Source organism: Anopheles stephensi, chromosome 2, assembly GCF_013141755.1.
Source record: "Anopheles stephensi strain Indian chromosome 2, UCI_ANSTEP_V1.0, whole genome shotgun sequence".
NCBI lineage: Eukaryota > Metazoa > Arthropoda > Insecta > Diptera > Culicidae > Anopheles > Anopheles stephensi.
Window position 1 is genome coordinate 80,676,907 of NC_050202.1, and position 26,968 is coordinate 80,703,874.

The window sequence follows — 26,968 nt, forward strand, 5'->3', positions numbered from 1 at the left end:
AACGTGACACTTCCACCGGCGGTGGCCGGTGACAGCCCCTGCAAGAATGCGAAGAAGTGAGAGTTCATGCCGCATTGTCACTGTGCATCTTGGAAAAATTGCAATTTTAAGGTGTTATTTAAGCAAATTGTCGTGATTTTTCAAGTGTGCCTCGTGCCGAAAGATAAATAGCATCAAGTGAAAATACTCACATCGTGTGTGAAAGCGAAGGTTTGCAGGAAAGTAATACAGAAACCCCGCATGAAGCAATCCGCATGCAGTAACCAGCAACAGCAGCAAGTACGCCGGTGATTTGTGTGGTATTCCGGTGGTGTTGCCAGTAATTTACGTGTTGTTTACGTACCGACCTTGTCAGGATGATGGGCATGTTTGAGTAGTTTTTCGAATAGTCAAAATACCACTCGGTAACATAGACGGGGGTGTGTGTGTGATCCCGTACACGAGCGGGCAATTTACCGAGGTAGGAGCCTGGTGGTATCGCCATCCCATCCATTCATCGTTTGAACATCGGGAAGATTCATTTATTCGGTGTGTTGATCGGAAAATTACGATATTGTCGAGTGTTGCTCGAAGACAGGACCGTGAGGAATTTATGCCACGACCGGACCGCATAACTGCCAGGAAAGCCGTGCAAAAACTCTCCCGTACGTACGCCCCGCGGTACATGTAGATCGTGGTCGTGTTCTGCATCAGCGAGCAAGCAAGTCAATCTACGGCGCACGACCCATTTTTCGAATCTATTTTAGTACGGCCGACCATCATAGCAAGCAGCGACTTGGTTCGGATTTACTGAGATCTCATCAAAAGACACTACTCCACCCGCTGCCAACGGTTCACAACTTCACGACTGTCCCTCCAAATGCTATCCCCTCATCACCGGGGGGTGGAACGTGAACGTCGTGCGTAAGTGATAAATATCTGCTCCCCAAAAACGGCGGACTAGTCACACCACCACCCCGAGGGAAGCGGTGAAACTTTCAAAAATACATAAATCACCGTGACAAGCAATATAACGGCAGAATATAACACCATCGGCCGGCACGTGACAGCCACCTTGATCGAAACGGCTTAGACTAGAATCTTATCACTCGTACGAACGCACGCACGCACGCACGCACGAAACCATGAACAACGGAGCGCGGGGTAAAGGGCTGCCCAAAGGGAAGGCGAAAGAACTGAACGGACTCGTCCAGGATCTTTTGCATTTCAGTTTCGGGCAGCCGTGCAACCACGCCGAGTGGCTCGCCCAGCACCGGAATATGGTCGGCGTGCTGGACCGTATCCGACGCATCGAACCGAAGCTGCGCACCACGAATGGTCAATCGAGGATGGAGAACGTGCACCACTTCACCCGGTGGGCGATCGAGCAGGGCTGCAAGGTAGGGAACGTGCGCGTCGCCGAACATACCGAGTATGGTGGGCTCGGGCTAGAATCTACCGGTCACATCCCAGCCGGCCAACGTATCGTTACCGTACCGCGCAAGCTGTTTTTCTACGTCCCAAATGAGCCACGGTACCGGAAGCTGCTCGCGATGATGCCGAACGCAAAGATGAGCGAACAGGGTAACGTTATGCTTGCACTCGCCCTCATTATAGAGCGGTTCGGGGCGAACAGCTTCTGGAAACCGTATCTGGACGTGCTGCCCGATCGCTACACGACGCCGCTCTACTACACGCCAGAGGACATGGCTGAGCTGCACGAAACGGAAGCGAGTCTGCCGGCATTGAAGCTATGCAAGCAAATTGCACGTCAGTACATTTTCATTCGGAACTACGTTCAGGACAGGGTGGACGAACTGCGGGACTGCTTTACGTACGACGTGTTCCGGTGAGTACTACGAAACACACACACACACGCCCTTCCTTGGCTCGTTTAAGATATTTGAATTTATTGTGATTAACGACACTGTTCGGACTGCTGTTCCCTATCGGTTAGGATCTGCTACCAAACGCTACACCGTTGCACTCTGTTCCTTTGCTTTTTGTTTTCTCGTCAGCGCAAATCGACTCCGTACGCTACATCACCTACCTTGAAAGTTACACTAGGTTTAAGTTTATAAATTACAACTAGCAGCTGACGCCGTCCGTTTAATTGCGATCGCTTTTGCAACTTTGCTACGCTTTAAACTAACGTTGCTTTACATTAATTTATTATTCTTCCTTGCGAACGTAATATTGCACATTTGGGGTTTTGTCTATCTTACAAGATTGTTTTCCCTCTCCCTCTTTCTTCTCTCCCTTTACACTGTTATCATATTCATATGTGAAGAATGATTTTTGTCTTTACCATCCCTACACGTTTCACTCTCTCTCTCCCTCTATTACTAGTTTTGCTTTAGTGCCTTGTTTAACGAACTTTTGTCAAAAGTTTCCACCGGGTTTTTGGTCCTTACAAGTCAGATCTGGAACTGGTTTTTGTTCCGTTTTCTTTTCGGGATTCAAACTTCCCTCTTCCGGTGCGGGGTTTGTAGATGGCAGTTCGTTAGAAACCGTTGCCGTCCGTCGTATTTGTTGAATCGAGTGCATCCAACGTTTTGTTCGATCTGCTTCAAGGAATCGGCTTGCTCACGAAGACCATTCCTTTCGCCCCGCTCTCAAGCCAGATGTTTGCAACTGGAAGCCACACGTTCGTTTGTCACATCGTTATCATTTAACACGCCGTCTCACGGTCCCACGCACCACGCACCTGGCTGCCGTCGTTCCGATCGAACTCGATTCCCGGATTGGTGTTCGGGGAGATCTTGCTGCATATGATGCCTCGGTTCCCGCTCGGTTCGGTTGGATAGGATCAATCTGTGGAAGTGTGAGAAAAAGCAGTACGCGGTTAGGGAACGGGGTTTGGGACAAGTTTTTCACCAACACCCGGCGTGCTTCACGCCCCTGTCGCATGCTTGGCACGCGAAGAGGTTGTAATTAAATTGCATCCTTTGGCAAAAGTTTCGCCCCTGAAATTAGCCCCATAATCCGAATCTGGCGGTGGTTATGGGTAAAGTTTGTTTAAACTTTTGGCTTGCGAATGCGATTGCACGTCCGATGCAGACGGGTTGCTTTCTCCCGTTTTATGTTCACAGTTCAATGAATCGGTGGTGTTAGTGCAATGCGAAATTTGGCTTAGCCAGGTTTATATGTGTTAAAGCCAATTGAAGAGCGGAATTTAAAATATTCCTAAAAGTTTATTTAACTTTAGTGTGACTCAACTTACCTAACAGAGAGATAAAAAAACGCGTGTCATCACAACCGTGTCGAATGCGGTTACGAAACATCGTCGGTGCTTATCCACCGTTTACTGGAACGGTTTCCGATCCCAAAGATAATCTTGCACCTCGACCGAATTGGGATCCATCATGGCCCGCTGTCTGCCCTGCCCGGTCGTTGACGATGACGTGCCCGGTGCACTATTGCCACCGGTCGCGCCACCGGATCCGGCCAGTGCTCGATGCGTGGTGAACACCACTTGCTCCCCCAAGCTGCTCGAACGTCCGGATACCGACGGCGTGCAGCTCTTCCGCACCGTTTCCTGATCGCTGCCATGCAGAATGGGCAGACGACCCTTCGCCATGTTGAAGTTTTCGGTGTAGTTGAGCTTCTGGCGACGTCGCTGCCGTAACCGGCAGGCCACGAATATGGCTATGAAGATCGCGAGCGAAACGCCCACGATCGCCGAACTGGCAACGATGGCCGACCGGACACCGACAGGCATCGAGGTACTTTCGATCGTTACCGACGCACTGCGGTGATGTTGAAACCCGTGGCCGGACAGCTCCAGATCGAGCAGATCGCCCACCTCGCTCGGATCGGGCTGGTGGTCATAGGTTTCGCTGTTGCTGCCGTACGCATGTTCCATACCGGCGGACATTCTCGAAGGCACGAGCAGCCTATCCTTCGATCCGCCCTTCACTAAAAAATGCGTCTCACCGCGATGATTGCTCGCCGGTCGCTTCGGTCGGTGGCGATCCTGCAGCGCACGCGCCTCCTTGTACGCCTCGTCCGCGGGCCGGATGTTGATGATGGAGGTGAAGTAGCTGAAACCTTGCGAGTCCAGCTTGATGTCATCGGGCCGGATGCTGCGCAGATTGCCGATGTTGAAGCGCGGAAAGTGCTCGAATGCCGTCACGATGTCGATCTTATCGTCGATCGGTTTCACCTTGCCGTTGGCGATCTCCGCCAGATGCAGCTGGCTGGAACCGCGACGGCGATGCTCTAGCAGCTGCTCGAGCGTCATGTTACGCTGGGACAGCACCTTGGCCAGACGCGACCCAATCCGGCGGTCCTCCATCAGTTCGAGCAGCTCGCGCCGATCGTCGGCGCTGGCAATTGGCGAGAGATCGTTGAACAGCGATGGATTGCTTTCGGTGACGTCACGGTACAGGTCCTCCAGGCTGTCCGTAAATGAGCGCTGCGTGTGTTCGCTGATTCGTCCAATCAGATCGGCTACTGCCGCCTGCTCCGAGTCACGGTCTTCCTGCGTCGCCGGTGCGGCCGAATCCGCAAACGAGGTAAACTTTTCGATAATGTTCAAACCGGGCTCGTCACTGTCGTCCAAATCATCGTTCAATCGTTGCTGGCGACCCTGCTTATTGTTGCTGCTAGGGGACGTGGAGACGGATCCTTCCCCAGCACCGTCATCACCCAGCTCGACGTCGGCTAGATTAAAGCGATCCCTTTCTGCGGCAGCTTTCGTCGGAGATGATGCTGGTGGCAGTGTGGAGGATGGTGTTTCGGCCGGTAGTGTCGGCGGGACAACGTTCGTTAGCTTCGGTTTGATGGCGAGTCTGGGCTTCAGTTTCGGAACACGCAGCAGATGCTGGTGCAGTGGACGGTCGGGCGATAACTCTACCATTGCTTCCGCTTCCGGCAGGATGGAGGTGGCCTCGGCTGAGCTAAGCTTAAGTCCTACGAGCCGTCTAGCCGACGGTGGTTCTGTCGTCGTTCCAGCCACTGTCGTCGTCAGCGTGAGCGGAACAGAATTATCACTGTCCGCTCCGGGTGAGCTAAAGCCGGAGGGTAATGTCGTACCGAAACCGTACCTTCCGGAGTGGACCTGCCGCGTGCCGGTGGTTTGAAACTTTTGGCGCTGTCCGACAAGCGCGGCGGACGGTGTCCACTTTTCCCTCGTGGTCGATGTCATCAGCAGAAGCGAAGGATTCGTTGCACCTATCGTAGGACTGGCGGTGGTTGTGGTCGCAAGGGGAAGCCGAACCTGTGCTGCCTGGCCCGGTTCGGTCCGGATGTGTGTGTTGCTTAGGTCGGGTCGTATCCGGGAGGCGACACCCTTTATCGGACGGACACGCTGGTCCTCCTTGTGCACGGGAAGTACCGGGTTGAGCGCAAGCTGTTTGATTTCAACGGTCGGAAAAATGTTTCCCACCTGGCCCATATCGTCACCGACCGCATTGTTCGATTCATCCTCCACCGCACTCGGCGGATGACCGTTAAAGCCGGACGTCGTTAGCACGTCGTTAGCCGGCATCACCGTGGTCGTGGACGAGGTCGTTACGGTCGTGATGTCTGCGGAAAGTTCGGGCCGCACGGTACCGCTGTCATCGTGCACCCGAAACCGTACGCTCGAAAGCGTCGGCGATAGGGTCGTGGACGGTTCGTCTCCCATCGCTGTCATCGCGGTTGCCTCCAGCGGGCTCTGCGTAAGGGCGGCCAGTGCCATCTGCTTGCCTTTGATGAGATCCTGCAGGGAAATGTTACGCTGCTGCAGTATCTCACTGAGGCTAAGCCCGTCCGATTGTTTTAGCAGCGCCTTTAGATCGGTGGCCGACGTTGAGACCTTTCCCGCTTCGCTCGATCCACCGTCGCCGGATGCGTACGGTTCCTCGGCGCGGCGCGCCTGCGAGTACGGTTTCCGGTACGCTTTGCCATTGGTCGGCGGCTGTTCCGTCGGTCGCCCGTCGGCAATTCGTCGAGACCTATTCGGATCAATAGGTGACAAATTTCCGGCCGTTGCCGCTTTCGACTGCCCTCCTGGGAGCCGTCGCACCGAGGTTTGCGGTTGATCTACGCTGATTGCGTCCGTGTAAGGATTGTGCGTCCAGTGGTTTCCGTTCGACCGAAGAGCTGGTCTTGCCGTTTCCTCCCAGCGAGAGGCTGCCGCCCCGCCGGCGTACGGTAGACGCTTCCGATCGGACGCACGCCCGGCGCTGGTGGCAGTGGGGGAGAAACCGTTCGATTCGGTGTCGTTTTCGTCCGGCACGGCCGGTGGCCAGTAGTCGTCCTGCAGTGGACGACGCTTACGCTTTCTGCCCAATCGACGCCGCCGCCGTCCATCTGTACCGGGCGCGCCCGGTGAAGAGGGGGACGGGTTGTGCTCTGACAGTGGCTGCAGGGATGCATCGGTGTGACCCGGTTGCAATGCTGCAGCCGTTGGATCCTCCGCAAGTAGCGTTGTTAGCGAGAGTGCCTGTGGAAAAGAAAACACGAATAGTTTTAATATGATTTACTTTTTAAAGATAATTTTAACCTAAACATTATTCCCGTTTAAGCTGTATAGCGCCTGAAAGTATGCATTCACTATTTTTAGTGCCATTGTAATGATCGAAAATGGGGGAGCTAATGCTTACAACTTTTAGCCCTTATTGATAACCAATGCAGGAAAACATAACGTCAAATGAGGCATACTTTCTATTTTAAGCTTTCTTCAAGTTTTTGGTTCATTAGCGATTCGTTGCCACCAGCATTCGATCGCATTCCGTACCAGGTGATCTAATCAAATGGCAAAATGATTGTGCTTCCCGGAGTTACTCTTCCGGTATCACGCTCCGGCCTTACATTTCCACGCTTAATACACGGAATTGGCGTGTTTATCCAGCAACGCCCGACGAGCAGGTTTGACGAATCGTTTCGTTTGGATCCGCAAATGCTAGAGTGTGCTGCTATTGAACGCAACCGTTCACATGTTTCTATGCTGAAAAGCATAGTATGTTCTGCAATAGTATCCACTTTCATAGAAACAATCGCAACCATGTAGAATGGGTATCAATCTTCTTTCCGAGAAGCGAGAAGCTGGTTTTAAGGATCCCGGGGAATGCTGGAACTTGTTCCGTACGAATTTCCACATCCAAAATGACGCTCTTACAATTCGTGCAGCACGTGTGGATGTTGCTAAAGACATAGAAAAGCAATTAACACGTCAATGCCTTATGGGTTTTGGGCAAACCCCCCTCCCCAAAATAACGAAACCAGATCCATTTTCAGCTATTTTTCGAGAAATGTCAAGAAAGTGGTCAGCAGCAACCGGGTCAGGTAGCCATTCATTTAAAATTAAACCTTTTTTCTGAATGAATTTCCGTACGGGGTTCACAATCGAAGGCCGGAGCAGTAAAAAAAAAGGTGTTCAAAGTGTGCTTGTCCCCGTCCGCTAGAACAAAATCCTGAGAACGGCGGGGGGGCTGTGCTGTTGTTGTTGACTTTAATGCCTTACGGACATGTTTTCGGACAATGCTATTTATGGACAGCACAGTGCCATTTAATCTCCAGGAGCCCGTGTTCTCAGTGCTGTCGTCAGTGAGCGGCGGCGTAATAAATGGGGCGTTGTGTTTTTAAAATGAAAAACAAATGTCACCACTTGCAGCAACCGATTTCAGAAACAATGCTGGGTCGCATCGCCCCTAGCCTGATGGTCCATCCCCTTTTGATATGGAAGGGCCAAACATCGACCGAAACCGAAGCTACGGCACACATGTCTCTCCTCCCTATTCGCTATGAATTGTGCTTGTTCGTGTGTGTGTTCTAAGGAACGAGTTCTAGTCAGGGGAGAAAGTGCTACCGTCGTCCAGCAATGGAGCAACTTTGAGTTATTAAATTCAAATCCACCAGCTCCCCATTCCGATAACAATCCCGGGGACCTGGTTCGGTGCGATAGAAGGTAACAGCTGTTTGCCTCATTTTCATTAGCCAGCTGGCCGAAATCCTGCTCTGTGCTATGCGTGTGTGTGTTTGGTGTGCCAAGGATCGTAGCTGGACGTCTCATAAATCGGACAACCCTCATAAAATGCAGTCATGCGTTTTGGCAATTTACCCCGAACCCGACACGCACTCTCGACTGATCTCGTCCGATTTGCATCTCTTCTGCCTGTCCGAAGCAATGTTCTTCGCAACGCATTCAAATACGGTGGACGCGTTCGGGTCGGGCAAGAAAAAGGACATTCTTCCATTCGATACTTGCTTGGTGGGAAATGGGGGGTAGTATAGGGGGTTAGTGGCGATTTTTCCCCATGCCACTACTACCATCATCATCGTCATCATCGTCGTCAAATGTCATCATGGTTGTCGTGGGATCGCCGTCTTTCGGGTCGTTCGAAGAGGCCGAAGAGGCCGAAAAAAAGGGTTATATGTTTTCCTCCCCCCCGAAGTAAATACAGGCGCATTGTGGGCATTCTTTTCTTTCATCCCCCCCCCCCCCTCGTCCATCCCCCCCGTTTGAGCACAAGGACGCGGCGTGAAGAAGATAATGCCGGCGTTTTTCTTTCCATTTGACTTAGCGCTTAGCCACCCAGGGCACTGCGAACCGAGCTCGTAGTAAATATGCTGATCGCCTCCACCCCTGTATTGGTTGCCCTTTTTCCAAAACCTTTCGCCTAAGCGTGGATCTGTTGTTTTCACAAAGATTTTCCTTTTTTTTTTGCTTGCCTAGCAATAGGTTCACATTTTATGCTCTACCGTAGTAAAACACGAAGCTCGAATCCCCGATGCGGACTGCCGTGAGGATAGGGATAGGGCATTCGGCGAAACTTTTCCTGAACATATTTGTATTTCATATTTGCCCTCTTACTGTATTTTTTTTTTTGTTCAAAAAAGGATTTTCGTGCCTGCTTGGAACCAACGGTACGGTGCACGGTATTCGAAACCTCGGCCAGCTAGAGAGGTTGAACTTAAAGGAGAATGATAAGAATCCTTGTGCTGCTTTACGCTTTAAACTGACCATTAATTTGCAGGATATTTTAAGCTCAACGCTGTGCGGATGTTTGCTAGTGGCTGTCAATCGATTGCACCGGTGCACACCTCGTACGTGCAGCGGAGTTTTCCGGGGCAACTGTGCAAGCCAAGCCGGTCGTCGTCGTCGTCGTCGTGCTGGTTTGCATCTCAGCAAAAAGGCTATTTCGGTGTCGGGGTAGCTTTCCAAGAAATTTGCATCAACCACGTACTTGAAGGTAGAGCCGGGCTTTGGCTAGAGCTCAATCGATGCGTTAGCGATTCCGATACCGGAGCAAGAATTGATTTAACCCTGTGCCTAGCATGTCTCTCTCTCTCTCTCTCTCCCTCTGTTTGCTACGTGTTGCTCTATCCTTCTTTCCACATTATCTACCACCGTTGGCGTTGCTAGGAAGCAAAATCGGATATAAATTGCCTAGCCAATAGCCTCTCCACCGGCACTGGCCGGGCCGTTCCGAATGGAATGGCAAGAACGTTTGGTCCCTGTTGCATATCTCGCTTCTGGCTTTGTGAAGTAGTAGCAATGCAGACAGGAGAAAATATACTTTATGGCCGCAGGTTGCAGTGCATGCCAAGTCATACCACACAATATGGCGCCTCATCTCTTCTCGGTTCGGTGTGAAAGTTTTATTGCGAAACGATCGGCGCTGATCTATTCTCTCGGCTGGTCAAGCTCAAGCTCGTCCAGATCTTTTTGATATTGCACCGGAACCTGGTGCAAGCTAATTCTTGAACTTAGAACTCTAAGTTCTAAGTTCTCTCGCCCGGGGCTTGGAGTAAAGCATTCGAGTAATGTTTCCCTAATTATGTGTAATGAAACGTATTCACTAGATTAATGAGCCGCGTGTTTCTCCTTCTCCCCCCCCCCCCCACCCCCCCTTTTCCACAGCTGGGCTGTTTCGACGGTGATGACCCGACAGAACAAAGTACCGGTCAATCTGGCAGGGTTCGACGGGATGGACTTTACCCTCGCACTGATTCCGTTCTGGGACATGGCAAACCACGCGTACCCCGACGCGCGGGAGCAAGAGGACCGGTGCGTTGCCGAAACCTGCTACAACGCTACCGACGGGCAGTTGGAGTGCGCGCTAACGCGGGAAATGAGCGCCACGTCGCCGGTTCCCATCTTTATCGTGTACGGCAAGCGAACCGATGCTGAATTTCTCGTGCACAATGGGTACGTCGGGCGGGGTTGTGTACTGGTGGCGGCGAGGAGTATCTTAATATGCAAACTGTTCTGTTTCGGCCCGTTCCAGCTTCGTCTGTCCGCGTAATCCTTACACGAGCCTAACAAAACGCTTTACAGTGCCACGATCGATGGTCGAGAAACAAGCGCACCTACTTGAACTGCTCGGCATACCGTCGTCGGGTATGTTCGCGTTTGGTTTGGCCACTGGCAGCCAGCTGCCGGAACCGATCTCACCCGAACTTGTGGCGATAGCACGTGTACAGGCCATGGCAGAGCAGGAGCTGGACCACTACATTGCGCTGGATGCAACGGAACGGCAAAAGCTGTGCTGCTCGTATCGCTCTGATCTGCCCGACAAACTGTGCGAAGGGACTGATCGAACGATAAGGGCGATGATAACGGATTTGCTGAACTGCTATCCTACCACGATCGAGCAAGATGAAACGCTGCTGCAAGCGAATCGACAGATGCATCACATCCGTCGGCTGCTGATCGAGTACCGGATCGCGGAGAAGCAAACGATACGCAGCTGGGCAACGTCTGGCAAGGACACTGCAGGTGAGCAGGCAATTTCAACAGACGGTGAATAGCTACTTCCAGTCAGCGCGACGTTGTGTTTCAAGCGCATGGGGCTAACATTTACCAGTTAACGACACCAAACAGTTGACTCGCGGCAACGATAACAACGTGCGGTACCGCGGATTGGTTTCACATTTCAAACTCTACCCAATGTTTACCTAATTGTCGTTCATTGTAAGCTTTCGGCGGAATAAAATAGTATTATTTTGCATTGTAGCAAAACAAAAAAGCAATGCTAACAAAACTCTATCAAACAAATGAAAGCAATCATTTCCTTTGTCACTTCGGAGTGTTGCGTAAAGTTAAAAATTATGGTTTTTTTTTGTTTCCTCTTTCGGCACCTTTTGTATACGCTTACGATAATTTGCAGAAACGTTTAAAACCCTACACGATCGGGTTTTTAGCAGGTGAAATTGTTACATTAAACGCAACTGTCCTTTGTACAAAGTTGTGTTAATTTTCTTTTTTAAATTGAAAGAAATGGTCTCCATTAAATGATGGATGGCATGTTTTCGGGCTGCCGGATCCGGATTTATCCAGCTTCATTGCGATCAAGCAGGTACAATCAAACACACACTATATCAATAACACTCTGTCCCTTCCAGTTTTTTGCTTGCTACGATTTATAAAACTATCACATTGATATCAAATAGCTCCCAGCGGAGAATGGGTTGGAAAAAATGGGGTGACTGCTAATTAAATAATGCGCTTGCCACCTACAGCGATAATTCAATTCGCATCGCATCGAATCGCTGTCCCTGTGCTGGTGGGTAAGTCAAGCACTGGCAGGTAAGGGCAGTGAATTGCACCGAAAACGATTTCTTTTTGCACCGAAAACGACATGCAAGGATCTAGTCACGTTACGAGATTGACACCGGACGTCCAACCGATGGGAAAAGTTGTAGATGATTTCGCTTCAGTTCAAGCACTTACCGATCTCCTCTCCAATTCCAAGATCCAATCAACCTGGAACAGGGCAATGCTGTCAAATGACCACCGAGCACATAAAATAGCTCGCCAGCCAATATTTTAATTCTACACATTTTACAACGCTGTATCTTCCAAGCGCTAACTAAATCCAAAAACGGAGCTCCAAAAGTATCACCAAAAAAAAAAAAAGGGTTGGTGGCTGTTTTAGTGGGGATTGTCAGTTCTGTAACCGTAAGGCTCGCACTTTTGCACTGTGCATTTGCCGGTTTAGCGCCCGCAACAGGATATGGGGCAGGATCGGTACAGAAAAAAGCGTTACAAACGCGAACCGATTTATTGCCGCTGATTTATGCAAGCCTCGGTGCAATCGGGTGGCCCCATGTATCATGTATCCCCCCCCCCACGGCACGGTCCTTGCTGCACAATGGGGTTCGGCCGACGGTGGGGTTAGAAGGTTCGCAAGGTCGAAAACCCATCACCGCACAGTGATAACCACTGTTGCGGTCACACGTTCATGCGGTGGCAGTATATCGTACCGTCGATTGGGGAAGGGGGGGGGGGGGGAACGCGACGGAAAACCCCAAATGGGAGACAATTGCATTGCATTCGGGGCGGCACCACTCGAGCGGTGTAAATGGTGAGCAATGAAAATGGATTGAAATGTGGTGTGCCGGGGCACACACAGAGAGAAAGAGAGAGATGAGGGATGAGCTTTATTCAAACATTTAGTTTTGGAACATTTTTAGCAACCGAAACCAACCGAGCTTCGGAAGCTATTTAAATCGGTTTTTTTTGTCCGGTGAGTGACAGTGTCGGTAATGAGTTTAATCTGTGCCACACATTGACTAATGTGACGGGGTGAAGCGTTACAGAGTGTGTGTTCACACCTGCTATCAGACAGGTGTTTTTGTCGTTCGTTAATTAATTATTGCAATAAGTATAAAAAAACCCCCTTTGTTAGTCATTTTAGGTGCTACTGCTTGACGTTTAGTTCAGCGCTCACAACTCTAATTTAAATGGCCGAAAACTAAGCCAGAAAGTGCATTGACCAATTAAACCGTCACATGTCACGGCGGCCGCTCTTTAGCTGCAATGGTAATATTTTCGATTCCAATTACACAGCTGTTAGCCGTACCGTGCGATTAGTGACGGCACAATAAGAGCGCAGATGAATAAATAAATTGGAAAACGATGGCTTTCCTCACCCGCACATTGCACTACGGCAGCGATAATCACTGCCTTCCACAAGTGCTTGAGGCCAATACGATGCTCCCAATGTGGTGATGCCAATAATCGAACAGTTTAATATCATCCTGGCGTCTGGCGAAACGCATCATCGGCCCGAAAGCTAGTTCCCGAACGTGTGTGTGTGAGTGTGTGTCCAGTGCCGTGATGTTGCTCTGGCTCTTGCTGTTTGGTCGTTGGTAGATTGGTGAAAATTAGATTTTGTGATAGCTAGCGGGCACTAGCGGGCGTTTGGCGGGTCGAAAAAAGCAGCGATCCTGTGTCAACACGCGCACCCAAGTGGCCGGCGAAAGAGGCGTTTTAATTTTGATGCTCCTTATCCAGCCAGAAATCCAGTGAAGTGATTTCTAACAGTGGCGTAGCTTTCGGAGCGAGACCATTTTCCTGAGAACACCCTTGAATCGGAAGGGGGAAGGGGGGGGGGGGGATTATGTATATCGGGAAATTGGGTAAAAGACTCGAGAGGGCCCCCCCTCCCCTGACAAAATTTGGCACTGTAGGATTTACGCCTGAATGTATGCAATCCGCAATACATGTTGCGACTGCTTCACAGTGTGCTCTCACTGTGGTCAAAATTGGTTGAATAAAGTCGAATGAAATATTGCTTATTATTAGATTAAATCCCCCTCCCCTAAATGGTGACCATTTATATTGGATTACAGGAGCTACGTAATAATTTTTGGTCACGTTAGGAGGGACCAATCAGGCTTACAACATACACTGTGTTCCCGGACTGTAACGGAACAATGGTTCGATGGATACTTGTTAACGGGCATAGATATTCAGAAAAGGAGGAAAAAAGGCATTTCAAATCACGGTTAAAGACTCGAGAAGGCCCCCCCTAGAATCTTTTGTGTGCAGCACTGTGGCCTGTCATTTTTGATGTACAGTAGGATTTCTGAACGGTCAAAACTCATTTGATGTAAACATTGTGCATTGTTCCTTAATACTGTTAATAGACAGCGAGTAGAACTTGATACAATACATTTTAACAAGTGGTTTGAGATTATGATATTCTTATGTTTCCTCCTTTGCTGAATATCAATGCAAGGTAACAAGTATTCATTGAATTACTGTTCCGTTACCGTCCGAGAACGCCGTGCATGTTTTAGGCCCGATTGTTCACCCCTAGTGCGACTGAAAACTAGTACGAAGCTCCTGTAACCCAAAATGAATGGTAGGGTTAGCGGAGAGGGGATTTTAATCAAATAATAACAATATTTTATTCGACTTTCTTCAACCAATTTTGACCACACTGAAAGCACACTGAAAGCTCACTGTGAAGCTCTCGCAACGTGTACTGCAGATTGCATACTTTTTGGCGTATATCATATAGTGCCTAACAAATTTTGTCAGGGGGGGGGGGGCTTCTCGAGTCTTTTACCAAAACGAGTTATGACCATACAAAAATCCCACTGTGTAATAAAAATGACAGGCCACAGTGCTTTACACAAAATATTCTAGGGGGGGGGGTCTTCTCGAGTCTTTTGCCGGAAATTGGATTAAAAGGAAAGCAGCGCCCGTTACAAGCGCCTTATCCTTTTGCCACCGGCCAGTCGATAGGCTTGGGCAAAATTATTGACACGGTATTCTCGGTGGGTCCTGTGGTTCACCTTCCAACCCCCATCCCACGCATGTATTAACTCGTCCCTTCATCGGAACTTTTTCATCACTGAAGTTTTAACCGAGCCTGGCATGCCGTATGCTTCGCTGACCGGCATGCAATAATCATCAAAATAAATGCCACACAGGAGCAGTGAACACGGCTGCTCACCTCTGTGTACGGGTGTACGTACCATTTGGAAACATAACAGCGCGCGAAAAAGAACAAACCAGCAAAACAAACAGAACCTCACTTCGAGTGGTGGCAGTTTAATGGTTCACCTATCCGTGGGCATCGGTAATCGGACAGCGAGCATTTTCACCTTTTTCACCACGCCGCTACACGTGCCAAGGGGCAACCGGGTGCAAAATCCAACCGGGGTACGTCTGTACGGTGCGCTATCAAGTGGCGTAGATTACGTTTTTCACTCGTTAGAACACACAATTTGATTAACAGTTATTACTGTCTCCCTGGCAGCTGTGCAAACATGATGCGAGCACGTCACGGGGGGCGTACGGGGAGGGGCGGTCTGTGCGAGTCTGACTCAGCACTGAAAAACACTTTTCATTTTGCGCTCCACCCTGGAACCCGATGTCCTCTGGACGCAACATCGATCTTCGCATCGCACCGTACAGTGGCGTACGGAAAATTGGTTCAATCTGCGCTTTGGGGGAGATGGTGTAATTGGATCAAAAAATTGTGTGAGGTGCGTGACAAACCGTTGGAGGGTGTTTGGGTTAGAGACCGTTTTAGGAATTAATTTGGCATCGTATTGGCAGCGTACATCGTATGACCGGGGGAGTAACAAGAGATTGGAAAATGCTAGCGATAACGATCCCCAGCTCAGCAACATGCTGTGGGGATGTTTTGGTAATAACGAACAAAAATACATTTAAAATAATATAGAAAAGATTTGAAGGAATTTTAAACCACATTTAAGCCGCGAAAGCCGCTGAAGAACTGTTGAAACAATCAACTGCTGACGATTCTGTTGGTTTTCCAGTGCCCGGTGGTGAGGCAACAGCAGCGCCGGCCTTCATATACGGCAAGACCGGGGTTCAAATCCCATTCGGACCGTGTTCTCCCCCCATAGTGAGGACTTGACTATCCAATTACGTGGCAGGTTTTAAGTCTAGTAAGCCAGAAACGGCAGGCATGACCCAGGAGGATCGTTAGGCCAAAGAAGAAGTAGAAGTTGATAGAGAGACCTTGGTCTGCCATTACTGGTTTCCTTGACTTATTTTACCCTTGGCTGGATAATCAATCCTACGTGCGGCAGTTTGGAAACGGACATTAAATCTGTCCAAGCTCAGCGACCGAGGCGCATTTCCAGATGAATATGTTAGCTTACTTACTTACTTATCAGGCGCTACAACCGCTTTGCGGTCTTGGCCTGCTGCAACAATCCTCGATACCGCTCACGGTTTAGCGCCGCCGTCGTGTGCCAATCCGTTATCCCGGCCGTTCTGGCGGACGCATCAACGCCATCACTCCATCTCAATTTGGGCCTACCACGCCTCCTCCGCGTCCATGTGGACGGCCTAAAAGGACTTTACGGGCTGGGTCGTCCGGTGTGATTCTCATGACGTGACCAGCCCACCGGAGCCTGGCGAGTCCAATGTGCTGTACGATAGTGAGATCATCGTACAGCTCGTAGAGCTCGTCGTTGTAGCGGCTCCTCCATTGTCCTTCCACACAGACGGGGCCAAAAATCCTTCTGAGCATCTTCCTCTCGAACGCGGCTAAGACGGCTTCGTCAGTTTTGGACAGAGTCCATGTCTCAGAGGCGTATGTGAGTACGCCTGTCGTATGTGAGTACGCGACAGTGAGTCGTCCGTCGCGACAGGTATTTGGAGTGGAGAAGTTTCCTCAGGCTGTAGTGTGACCGGTTGGCAGCCAGCACCCAGTGCGTGTAACTCAACATCAATGTTGTTGTCGGTGGACTGACTTTTGACTCCAGATAGGTGAAGTTTTGGACGACTTCGAAGGTGCGGTCATCTATCTGTACATCACCCCTGCGTAAATCAGTGTTTGTTAGCAGGGCCGCTGGTAGTGCGCCACCATCATTTTGGTTTTCGCCTCGTTAATCTCCATCCCGAGGTTCTGTGCCGCACGCTCGATCCTTTGATAAGCTTCTGCTACATAGGAGAGACTCAAACCAATGATGTCTATGTCATCAGCGTATGCCAGGATCTGGATTGACTTATAGAAGATGGTCCCCAAGTTTCCACCTCCGAGTCGCGGATGGCTCTCTCTATCGTCAGGTTGAAAAGGAGACAGGTAAGCTCATCTCTCTGGCGCAAGCCCTTGACTTGATGAAAATTTCGATTATCGGGACAAGACCCACCCTCATGAGGATCACCCAAGCCGCTAAGTTGTGTCAGAAAACTCACCCAGAAGCCAACATTTTAAAACATTTTTCATTAGCTATTGCTTCGTCGGCAAACCAACCGACCAACACTGTGTTGTACCGTTCGGGTTTGCCAACTCAACTCATCTGCCGCACCAGTTCCACCTTCCACCCCCCCCAAGCTCGATGCGGACACTATCTATTGTTTTCCTCTCGCTGCCAGCGAATGCACCATTAGTCTTTTATTTTTACACGTTTTACTGTCATTTGTAGTTTGTCCATCCACCAGCGCTGCCGGCGGACGTTTGATTGAGCTGTTTTGTAGCAGCTGGATGCGCATCCATGTTGTCCACTTGTCCGCATTGTTTTCGCTATATTGTAACCTGCCCCCTTTTTTTGGTGCCGCCATCCTTCCCGGAGCCAATATGTTCGTTTTATCGTTCGGTTTTAACAACTTGCATGTTCCGATTGTTAGGATGTGAGGTCGTTTTTTTTTTGTCCAAGAAGTACGACAACACATTTTTTCCCCAATCGGTTCGGGTTGCATCCGTGGACAACGTGGAAAGGGACACTGCCGATCGGGGTTTTTTTTGTTGGGGTGAGCAATGCTGATTAATGTTGACACATTCGTGTGAGCGCCGCCGAACCGATAAAACTATTCGACAGCATTGCGCTAACATTTCGTACATTATGACACGGCCGAGCGTACCGGGAGGCCAGAGCTGCCGGATCGATGCCGGATGCTGATTGTGGTTTAATTTATGCGGCCAAACGCCCGGGTAAAAATTGAATGCATCAGCCGGTGTCAAAACCAATATGATGAAAACGTAATAAAGCGCCGTAAACTGAGAACGTTTTCCTTCGGTCGGTCATTCAGCAGCCATGAAGGGTCGACAACGATTGGCTTTAAGCTTCCTGTCGCAAAACATTCAATTAGAAATTATGCGTTTAATCGTCCAGTCTAGAAAATAGATGTGTGTCAGTGGGGTTTGGATGTTTGTAGATGTTGTTTAACCCTTTGTTCAGCCAACTTGTGGAACAACGAGTGAAACTCGTGTGGTGGTGTTGAACAGCAGCAGCAAACAAGCCTGGCGAACATTTTTATCTTTTATCTTTATCTTTTGTTATAAACATCAAACGTGAAATCACGCTGCTGGATGTGAGAATATATGTTTTCTCCGAATGAAGTACAACCTTTTCCGTGCGCACACCAACAGCAGCATCGATGCCAGTTTCTGATGCACCGATGCAACGAAACATCATCGATCAATTCCGCAGAGATCAATTCGCCCAGCATTAGCTGCACGCGAATGCAACGAGATGGAAAGTAAGAAGCTTATCAATTCTGTTTAATCACTCATTCGCCACTGCGATTGCACTCGGCGTACGTCTGGTCCTTCGGCGAAAAACCTTCATTGAGCGGACACCCCCAAATAAGGGAATGGGGGGGGGGGGGGGGGCAACTCCCTTTCTCGGGTAAAGGACTGTGTGTGTGTGTGTGTGTGTGTATCGAAAAGGAGAGTTTTCTTTTTTTCCCATTTCCACACCCGGTTTGCACAAGCCTTCTTTTCATTCGCGTTAATTTTCCCTGTGCCCCTGTAGGGGAAGGGCACATGCATTCCACTCGAACCGGTTCATTGAAGCGTAGGAAATCTCTGCGAACGAACGTCGCCCGGTGATATCTTCCTGCTCCGGTATGCTTCCATCAAGCTCGGTGGAAGTAAAAAGAGAAATCTTTTCTTTCGCCCTTGCCGGAGCGTCCCTTTGCGATACTGTGGCTCCGTTCCGGTGGGTGTATGTTGTTTTGGAATCGGTTAGTTTTTCTCCCCCTTAAGCCAGCACTCCCCCTCCCCCCCCCGCCCCCCACTCACATTCTATGCATCTCAAAGCTTGGTGTGCATCGGGAAGGAAACGAAGTCCTCCTCGCCAGCTGACAGAGACACCCAGTGAAAATCAGCCGCGGAGAGGGAAATCGAAGGCAAGCGCGTGAAGCGCGTGGATGCTGCGGAGTATGTGCGGAGCATTTGATGCATGATGCATGCGGCGCATGTTGCATGCCAGACTGCATGCACGGCGCGTCAGCATGCATGACCGTGCAGCAAGAAGAAACACACGTGCTGCATTCATACATGGCAAACTAAAAATGAGTCGAACCAGAAGCCGACAACCAACTCGTCTACGGGAGAAAATCGCAAGCCCGAGTGTGATCGATCGAAGAATAGCTGACAGAAGCAGCCGTGTGCAACTCTAGCTTGCGTCGCGTTGTTGCGAAAGGATAAAGGAACACGACGGAAACGAGGAACGGGTGGGCTGTGGTGATGGGATGAGGAGGAGAACATGGAGCAGAAGAAAAAAAACGGGAGCAAACCCCGAACGCAACTGAACTGACGTGATCAAGAGATGCCAATGATATTGAGTGTCGAACAGTGATAAAAGGCAAACGATACGATACGTGTACGAATCTTTCGCCGTAAGGCTCGCCCATGTTTTTTAGCATCGCCCCAGGATGTGCGTCAGCGGGCCAGGGGGTCGAGCCAGGCTCGAGGAAAGGGGGCTTAATATTGAGGGTACGCGTGGTGCCGGTGAGGCTCAAGAAAGGCGGTCGGGAATGCTTCTTTCGCCGGGGTATTGTATCGAGATCACCGGCGCTCAAATGTATTGAGTTTTGCAGCGAGGGGTTTAATAAGATTGATGCTGCATAGATTAATATTGCATCTTCCGGTTACTAACGAGAATTTTATTAGCTTTGTTGCAACTCGACACTACACTGCGTTTGTTTGAATGGAAACTGTGAAACTTTAGCACAAAACTGTGGCAATTGTGCAAAACTTATCAAACAACAGAACAGCGACAAGGCTCCATTTTTGGAAACATGGATACAGTTCGATATCAACAGTTAAACAATTCACTATACAGGCTGCAAAATATTGCATATTACACTGTAAGTACTCTGAGAACAATATTAGATGAAAGCTGTTTAAGGAATACTTTAAGCTCTACTCAACGTTAGGCCGGACCGGCACGAAGCGCAACTCGCAGCGCAAACATCGCAGCGCAAACTAGATTTTGCGAAGAAATGCTGTCGGTTTTTGACAGATCTCCATACAAAACTCACAGCATTTTTTGTTGTTGCAAAATCGTAGTAGCTTCGGCTTTTACGGACCTTCAAGAACGAACCTTCAACGTTGGTAATCTAATAGCTGCGTTGAACGACATAATGATGGGATAGCGAATCGATGCCTTGTGATTTGAATTTTGGTATCATCTATCCCATATACAAGAGGGGAGATCGGCTAGAGTGCTGCAATTACAGGGGGTATTACGGTGTTGAATACCGCCGACAAGGTCTTCTCCCTAATCTTACAAGAACGACTTGTCCCATTCGTCGCAAAGATAGTCGGAAACTTTCAGAGAGGATTCCGGAACGGAAAATCAACCACTGACCAGATCTTCACGATCCGGCAAATCTTGGAGAAGATGGAGACAAATCTTGGAGATATGACAGCATAGCCAGGGTAAAACTGTACGACGCAATGAGCTCTTTTGGAATCCCGGCCAAGCTTGCCAGGCTTGTAAGAATGACAATGGCCAACATCACATGCCAGGTGAAGGTGGATGGAAAACTCTCAGGGCCCTTTGCTACCACCAAGGGCCTGCGCCAGGGAGATGGGCTTGCCTGTCTCCTCTTCAATCTGGCGCTAGAGAGAGCCATTCGCGACTCGGAGGTGGAAACTTGACATAGACATAACATCATTGGTGAGACATTTGTGTTGAGGTTTGAGGCTCTCCTATGTAGCAGAAGCTTATCAAAGGATCGCGCGTGCGGCACAGAACCTCGGATTGGAGATTACCGAGGCGAAAACCAAAGTGATGGTGGCGCACTACCAGCGGCCCTGCTAACAAACACTGATTTACGCAGTGGTGATGTACAGATAGATGACCGCACCTTCGAAGCCGTCGAAAACTTCACCTATCGGGGATCAAAAGTCAGCCCACCGACAACAAGTCATACTACAGCCTGAGAAAACTGCTCCCTCTCTAAATATCTGTCGCGGAAGATGCTCAGAAGGATGTTTGGCCCCGTCTGTGTGGAAGGACCATGGAGGTGGTCTGGTCTCTCCATCGTGCAGCGAATTAGACTCGCCAGGCTCCGGTGGGCTTGTCACGTCATGAGAATGACACCGGACGACCCAGCCCGTAAAGGCGCTAAACCGTGAGCGGTATCGAGGATTGTTGCAGCAGGCCAAGACCGCCGCCTGACAGGTAAGTATAATGATCTGCTGATGAGTTAAGTAGCCATCTCGGGTCCGTACAGTCTCTTACCAATAATTTGATCTAAATCCGATGCTTTCGTGAAATAATTCAATCCACAGGATTATTGCTGTTACTGTGCGGTGCTCTCTTCTTAATCATAATTCCTATCACCTTTGTGACGGTCGGCCAGAGACAATAAGTTTCCAAGTACTGCCATGCTGGTGTATAGGAATTCGCGGAAAGATTCATTAGGGTATACTGTCTCATAATAGCTGACCTTTAGCTAGTATTGTGATTAATCTAATTGATTTTGTTTTTTTGCAGTCCGCTCGATAATGATCTTATAATCTGATCTACATAGTATATTCGGGGAAAAGCTGTACCTCTACCATTGCTTAGCAAACTCTCAACAATACTTGCAAGAATTAATGTACACTCAACTCGAAAGAAGACATTACTCCAGATTATTTCCATATGCCTACCGACGCGTGCACACTCTCAGCTTCATTCAGCCGGTGCATGTATATTGAAATAGCTTTCACATCAGTACGATCAACATTTCGCGAACAATTACAATTATTCCCCCGAGCGTACATGGTGCCGTACCTGGCGGCAGGTACGCGATGCCGATAAAAATAAAACCCAATTTGCCTCCCTCCCTTTGAAGTCAGCTCACCAGCGCGAAGGGCAGAGTGAGAGGTCCTTTTTTTCAGGAGCAAAACAAAAAAGATATCAATTGAAAAATCATTGAAACAAACGGTAGGAGCGAGAGCGAGAGAGAGAACGAGAGACTAGGCATTTGAAAATGGAAATGTCGAAGTCTTTTTCTTTTCTGTGTGATGTGTCTGCTGTTGTTCCATTTCCGATGCTTTACATTCTGACAGAAATTCCAACCATTCGCCCTAAAGCCGTCTACCTTCATCTCGGTTCGGTAACTGGATGTCCCTGAGGCGCAACAGTGGATGAGAAGAAGAAAATAAAATCGCTCTCTGAATCTGTAAAATCTCCCCTGGGGGAGGGGGGAAGGGGGACAGAATTCTTTTATCTGGTGCGCAAGAAACCCCCGAAACATAATGCAAATGCTATGCGCTTTGCCGGCTTTGATACATATTCCAAATCACTGGCGTTCATTTGATCATCATCATCACTTCTCCGCACCCAGGGCGTCCAGGGCGAACGTTAGCGTTGGCTGCAAGCTGGCGAGCGTTCGGGACTTGCCGGTAGCGGTCTCTGGAGCCAAACTCGCTCGAAGCAAGCGCCTTCCGTGAACAGTGAAGTTAGCAGCGGGTAGCGATAAATGTGTGCTGCCGGATGGGCCGGATGTGTAGCCGGACCAGGATCGGTGAGGCACCTTTGCTGTGCAAAATTCCCCGGTCGACGATGAACGCGCTGCCACTGGTGAGCAAAAAGGGAGCATATTAAAATATTCATATCAATATCGCTTTAGCTTATGCTCGTGGTGTGTCCCTTCTGTACCCGGATTGGCACTACTCCGTTAGTTTTGTGTCTGGTGTGCGACGGTAGGCGAGCGAGAAAAAGGTGGAAATCAACACACACACACACACACACACACACACACACACACACACACACACACACACACACGGCTCACTTTCTTCACGACGAACATACGGCGCCCCGCAAGTTGTACTAAATTTTCATCTTATCTCTGTAACCTTTTCTACCGTGCTAGAGGCAGCCGTGGTTCAGCCCGTTGAGATGCGAGCTTGTTCCGTTTTTATTTACGTGAAAATTTGATACATGTTTTATAGACAGAATCTGTCTCGGATTCAGGGCTGGGAGATGAAGGATTTCTGCTGCTGCTGCTGGTTGCTCGGTTCTGCCTAGGCATAATATTCAATCCGCTCACTCTTGAGGACTTGTCTCGTCTGGGAGAGGTCGGCTAGGATTCCTAGGATGAAACTTTATACCTCACGGGAGCTAGAGTGGATGGAGCATATTTACTACAGCACGATCGTTGCCTTTGTTGATCAAATTATTATTTCCCACCGGGTAGGGGAGGAGCGCCAACTTTTCTCTGTCAGCATCTTCAACTACACGGAGGCATTATTAATTTGTACTCACTTCGGTTGACTGGCCTTGGAATGGGATGTAATTACATTCTTGAAACCAAACATGATTTTTTTAACTCAAATTTTGAGAAAATAACCTTCCGATGGAACAACAAAATTTGTCGAACACAATTGAGAAAATGTTAAACATTCTGAAGCAAACCCCACTTCAAAACGCTTGCTAGGCAGAACCTTCAAGGCTGTAGCTCAAACTGCATCTCACTTGCCGTGTACTGGACATGCAATGTATGTATAATGTGCTTATTTTATATCAGCATTTTTCCCCCAACCCGTTCCAGCCGGGTTGCAAATAAATAGACCGCATTATTAAAAATTCAATGCCCAACCTTCCCATGTTCATCCAATTAAAACCCCTGACCCGTGTCTATTTGGGTGTTTCCAGGAGGATCCGATTTATTCCATCGGTTTTTCCAACGTCTTTCCTGCCGTTTGCCCACTCCACTATGTCCTGCAGAGATTGTTTTCCATCGATGACTCCCACGGGAGTATTCTGCTGCTCCTCCGATCCTCCCCACCCCATCACTTCGATTGGTCATACATTTTTCATACGGAAACCGATCGATCGCCCAGCACGACCGTGTTGTCTTCTACGTGCATTAAATATCAACTCCATTCGAGGTAAGTTTCGTTCGTCGGGGCTGCCGGTTGCTACCAGTAAAATGGTTGCGTTAAAAAGTTCACCTTTCCGACGATAATCAACTGGCGGATCAAGTGGGTTATTTGGTCGGGAACGAGTTTCCCGCGGGAAGCGCTAATATCGCTAGCGAGTTTTTATTTCCGCGTTACAAAACCACTTCCGGGATAATAAACGCGCGCTGAGTAGAATTATTAACAACATTGCTGTAATGAAGATCGTATTCCATCCTACCTGTGGCATCAGTTGCTCTCCTTCTGCTGTTGCTGCTGCTGCTGCTGCTGCTGTCTCTTCACTACTGCTCGGGGTGTCTGCCATTTTGTCTACCACCATGTTGTGTCCATCGGCACAACCGATCAGGATGGTCGCAAACAGTAGCACCATCGCTGTCAACGGTGCACTAACCGACGTCGATCGTTTGCACTTTATTCCTGCTGCACGCTCCAGAACAGTTCGATGTGGAATCATTTTGATCGACTTGAGCACTCACACCAACTGTCACTGTTCCAAATCTTCACTAAGCAAACTTTTAAAACGTCACACTTCAAAGCTCCTTCAGATAATTAACCCATCGAACATGGACTGCTACTGCTAAGGGATATGGGTTTTGGGCGAAAGATTAGATTTAGAAACTCCTGTCTAAAGCCCTCTCCAGTGAAGAGGAAGGATTAAACTTTAAAACAAAACACGCTAATCACACTCGATCACTTTTGCCCTCTCGCTCTCCCGCTCTCTCTCTCTCTCTCCATCCCATGTTCCGTTCCTCTATTAGAAGTCACTATGACAACACACTTCAACACGTCAATCTTTCTTCACTATATTCGCCACGGTCGATTGGCTCACGCCGCGATAAACAACCATTTGTTCCAGCATCAATCGAGTGGATGCGTTTTCACTTGTTGATGCTCTCCAAATTGTCCGCGGCGAATGCGTGCGTGTGTGTGTGTTGATTCTTTTTTTTTGTTTCTACACCTTTTTGCGCCTGCCACTTTCATTCGATGGAGTTTCTTTTTCGTTTTCTGTTTTCACCCTAGCCGGACGGACAGCTAATATGCATGATGGCCCCCCCTTGCATCACGGTTGACGCACAGTGCCGAAGGTGTCCAAGCGGATCCTCGAACGGAGCAGGTTCTTACCGCAATCGTGAGGTGAGGCGTGGGAGCACCTCAACCATTTCCCTATCGCCGGTTTGATTTTTTCCTCCCAGTAGTACTACGGTCGTTAGGGTGCACCCACAGCAACGATGCACTCTAATTATTCCAATAATTGGTACCACGCGCCAAAACGGTCGGGTGCGGGCAAAATCGACAAATATAGAGTTTCGCGTTTCATATTTAGAGGGTTTTAGTTTAGCACGATGAGTGGTTGTTGTGATTCGAGACAAAATGCTAACGAAAAAATTTGATTGAATCTGTATCCCCGAACGGGGTGATATGATTTGATATGATTGGTTTTGGGATGAAAATGTTTTCCCTGTTAGGTTTCCGCACCGCACTGTTCAAACAACAAGGGCAAACATATTTCATTGTGTCGCATCAAAGAAGCCACATCCATTGTTAGTGTATTTTTAAACTGACAGTTTTAGCGAAGCCTTACAAATGTGTTACGACGGTTCTTTCATTCCACTGACTGCTCCTTTCACCCACCCTAGTAGTACACGAGGCTTCGAAAGGTGTCGAGAGGAAAATAAAATTAAAGCTCTGCTAAAGTTCTTATTCACAACACTTCACAAACAACAAACACACACACATTCGTTGCCATATCACTCTGCGGGGGAAAACTTTTTCCTTTGATGTCCCGAAAGTGGTTGTGTGTGTGTGTTTTTTTTTGTCTTTGAAATTTTGAATCTGCACGTGCAACTTTTGACGCCCCGGTGGTGAAACTACATACTCTCCACGTGGACACTTGACTCTGTTTTTTTTGGGGCCGCACCAAGAAGCAAAAGGAACGGTACGATTCAAAAAGAGAATTTAATTCGACGGAAAATAATCTAAACGAGCCAAACGTCAACCGACCAACACGAAACCGTCCGCCTCGCGAGCCACTTTATGTGAAATGGACGATTGTTTGCAATTTTATCCCACTTTTACACTGACAAAAATGTCAACCTCTAATTATATTTAAAAAACACACACACACACACACACACACACACTAAAACACAAAATTTACGTCGTCGTGTTGACGACCGTTAAACCGCGCCCGAGTTCAGCAGCGGTCCACGGTGCCGGGTGTTATGTTTTGCCGCCTACACTGGCTGTTTGACGCGCGGGGACGTCTGATTGCCGGAGCAAAGCCCTGCCAAATCGACCACTTTCTACGGCCGAGCGTAACAACAGACTGAAACTTGTGCGTCCATCCGGCGAACGGGGTCCGTCCAGCTGCGGTCGGCTTTTCGGAGTCTTCGGTGCTCCCACCGCTCGCTTTAGCTGCATGGGATGAAGCATGCGATGATGGGAAAGCTTCTTCCCCGATGCGTGTGTGTGAATAGAAGAGCGAGCGAAAGTGCACGCGATAGAAAGAAGCGAGAGCGAGAGAGAGAGCGACGGAATGCCGGCGCAACCGTTGCCATGGTGGCTGGGATGAACTTCCAAGCGAACGGAGCGAAATGTTTGGGAATGAACTAATGAATTCGCTCCAGCATCCATCCACCGACAGCACTGTGCGGAGATGCTGCGAAACACTTAGTCGTGGACGTGCTCGTGCCAGCATACCGATGGGGTTCGGGTCGCGTGTGACGCCGGCCTCGGTTTCGGTTCGTTGGATGCTGTTCGCCGGCTTCCAAATGAATCATAAGCAACCTTTTCTTCCTGCTGAAGCCTGAAGAATCACGTCCCCGATTGTGGGCGCTAAAAAATAAGGCTTCAAAAAAAAAGGAAGCGTTTGTAGATCCTTCCGCTTTATGTAGTGATGATGTTTAATTTTTCCTTATTTTTATTCTTCTCCTCCCCTCACCTTTCTTCCCTAGTTGCGATAGTATCCATCATTAGCGCGACGTCAGCTGATTTTGTGCTCAAAAACAGCTTAGCCAACTTTTGTGTGTGTGTGTGTTTCTTCCGCAAAACCGCACACGCAACTTCGAAAGGTTGGCCAGTTTTCCTCCTTTAACGGCGCCACGCTTGTTAGAACGGCTTCCACCAGTGCACCCATG

General features: G+C 49.1%; 2 protein-coding genes across 9 annotated transcripts; one reads left to right on the plus strand and one right to left on the minus strand.

Moving 5' to 3' along the window:
* Positions 1-11,148, plus strand: LOC118505513 (actin-histidine N-methyltransferase). 2 transcript variants are annotated; one of them, XM_036041413.1, is made up of 4 exons: positions 1-644; positions 747-1,828; positions 9,830-10,117; positions 10,197-11,148. In XM_036041413.1, exons 2-4 carry the CDS (start codon positions 1,125-1,127, stop codon positions 10,717-10,719), a joined length of 1,515 nt encoding a protein of 504 aa, XP_035897306.1. In that variant the 5' UTR covers positions 1-644; positions 747-1,124; the 3' UTR covers positions 10,720-11,148. The 2 variants fall into 2 exon arrangements, with proteins under 2 accessions (XP_035897306.1, XP_035897305.1); XM_036041412.1 differs by having other exon boundaries at positions 1-1,828.
* Positions 1,870-26,968, minus strand: LOC118505505. Of its 7 annotated transcripts, none has more exons than XM_036041381.1 (4): positions 26,070-26,968; positions 24,052-24,405; positions 3,203-6,409; positions 1,870-2,793 (listed from the first exon to the last, which is right to left on the minus strand). In XM_036041381.1, the coding sequence occupies exons 2-3, from the start codon at positions 24,283-24,285 to the stop codon at positions 3,284-3,286; spliced, it is 3,360 nt and encodes a 1,119-aa protein (XP_035897274.1). In that variant the 5' UTR covers positions 24,286-24,405; positions 26,070-26,968; the 3' UTR covers positions 1,870-2,793; positions 3,203-3,283. The 7 variants fall into 7 exon arrangements, with proteins under 7 accessions (XP_035897274.1, XP_035897273.1, XP_035897271.1 ...); XM_036041380.1 differs by having other exon boundaries at positions 24,052-24,408; XM_036041378.1 differs by having other exon boundaries at positions 25,990-26,968.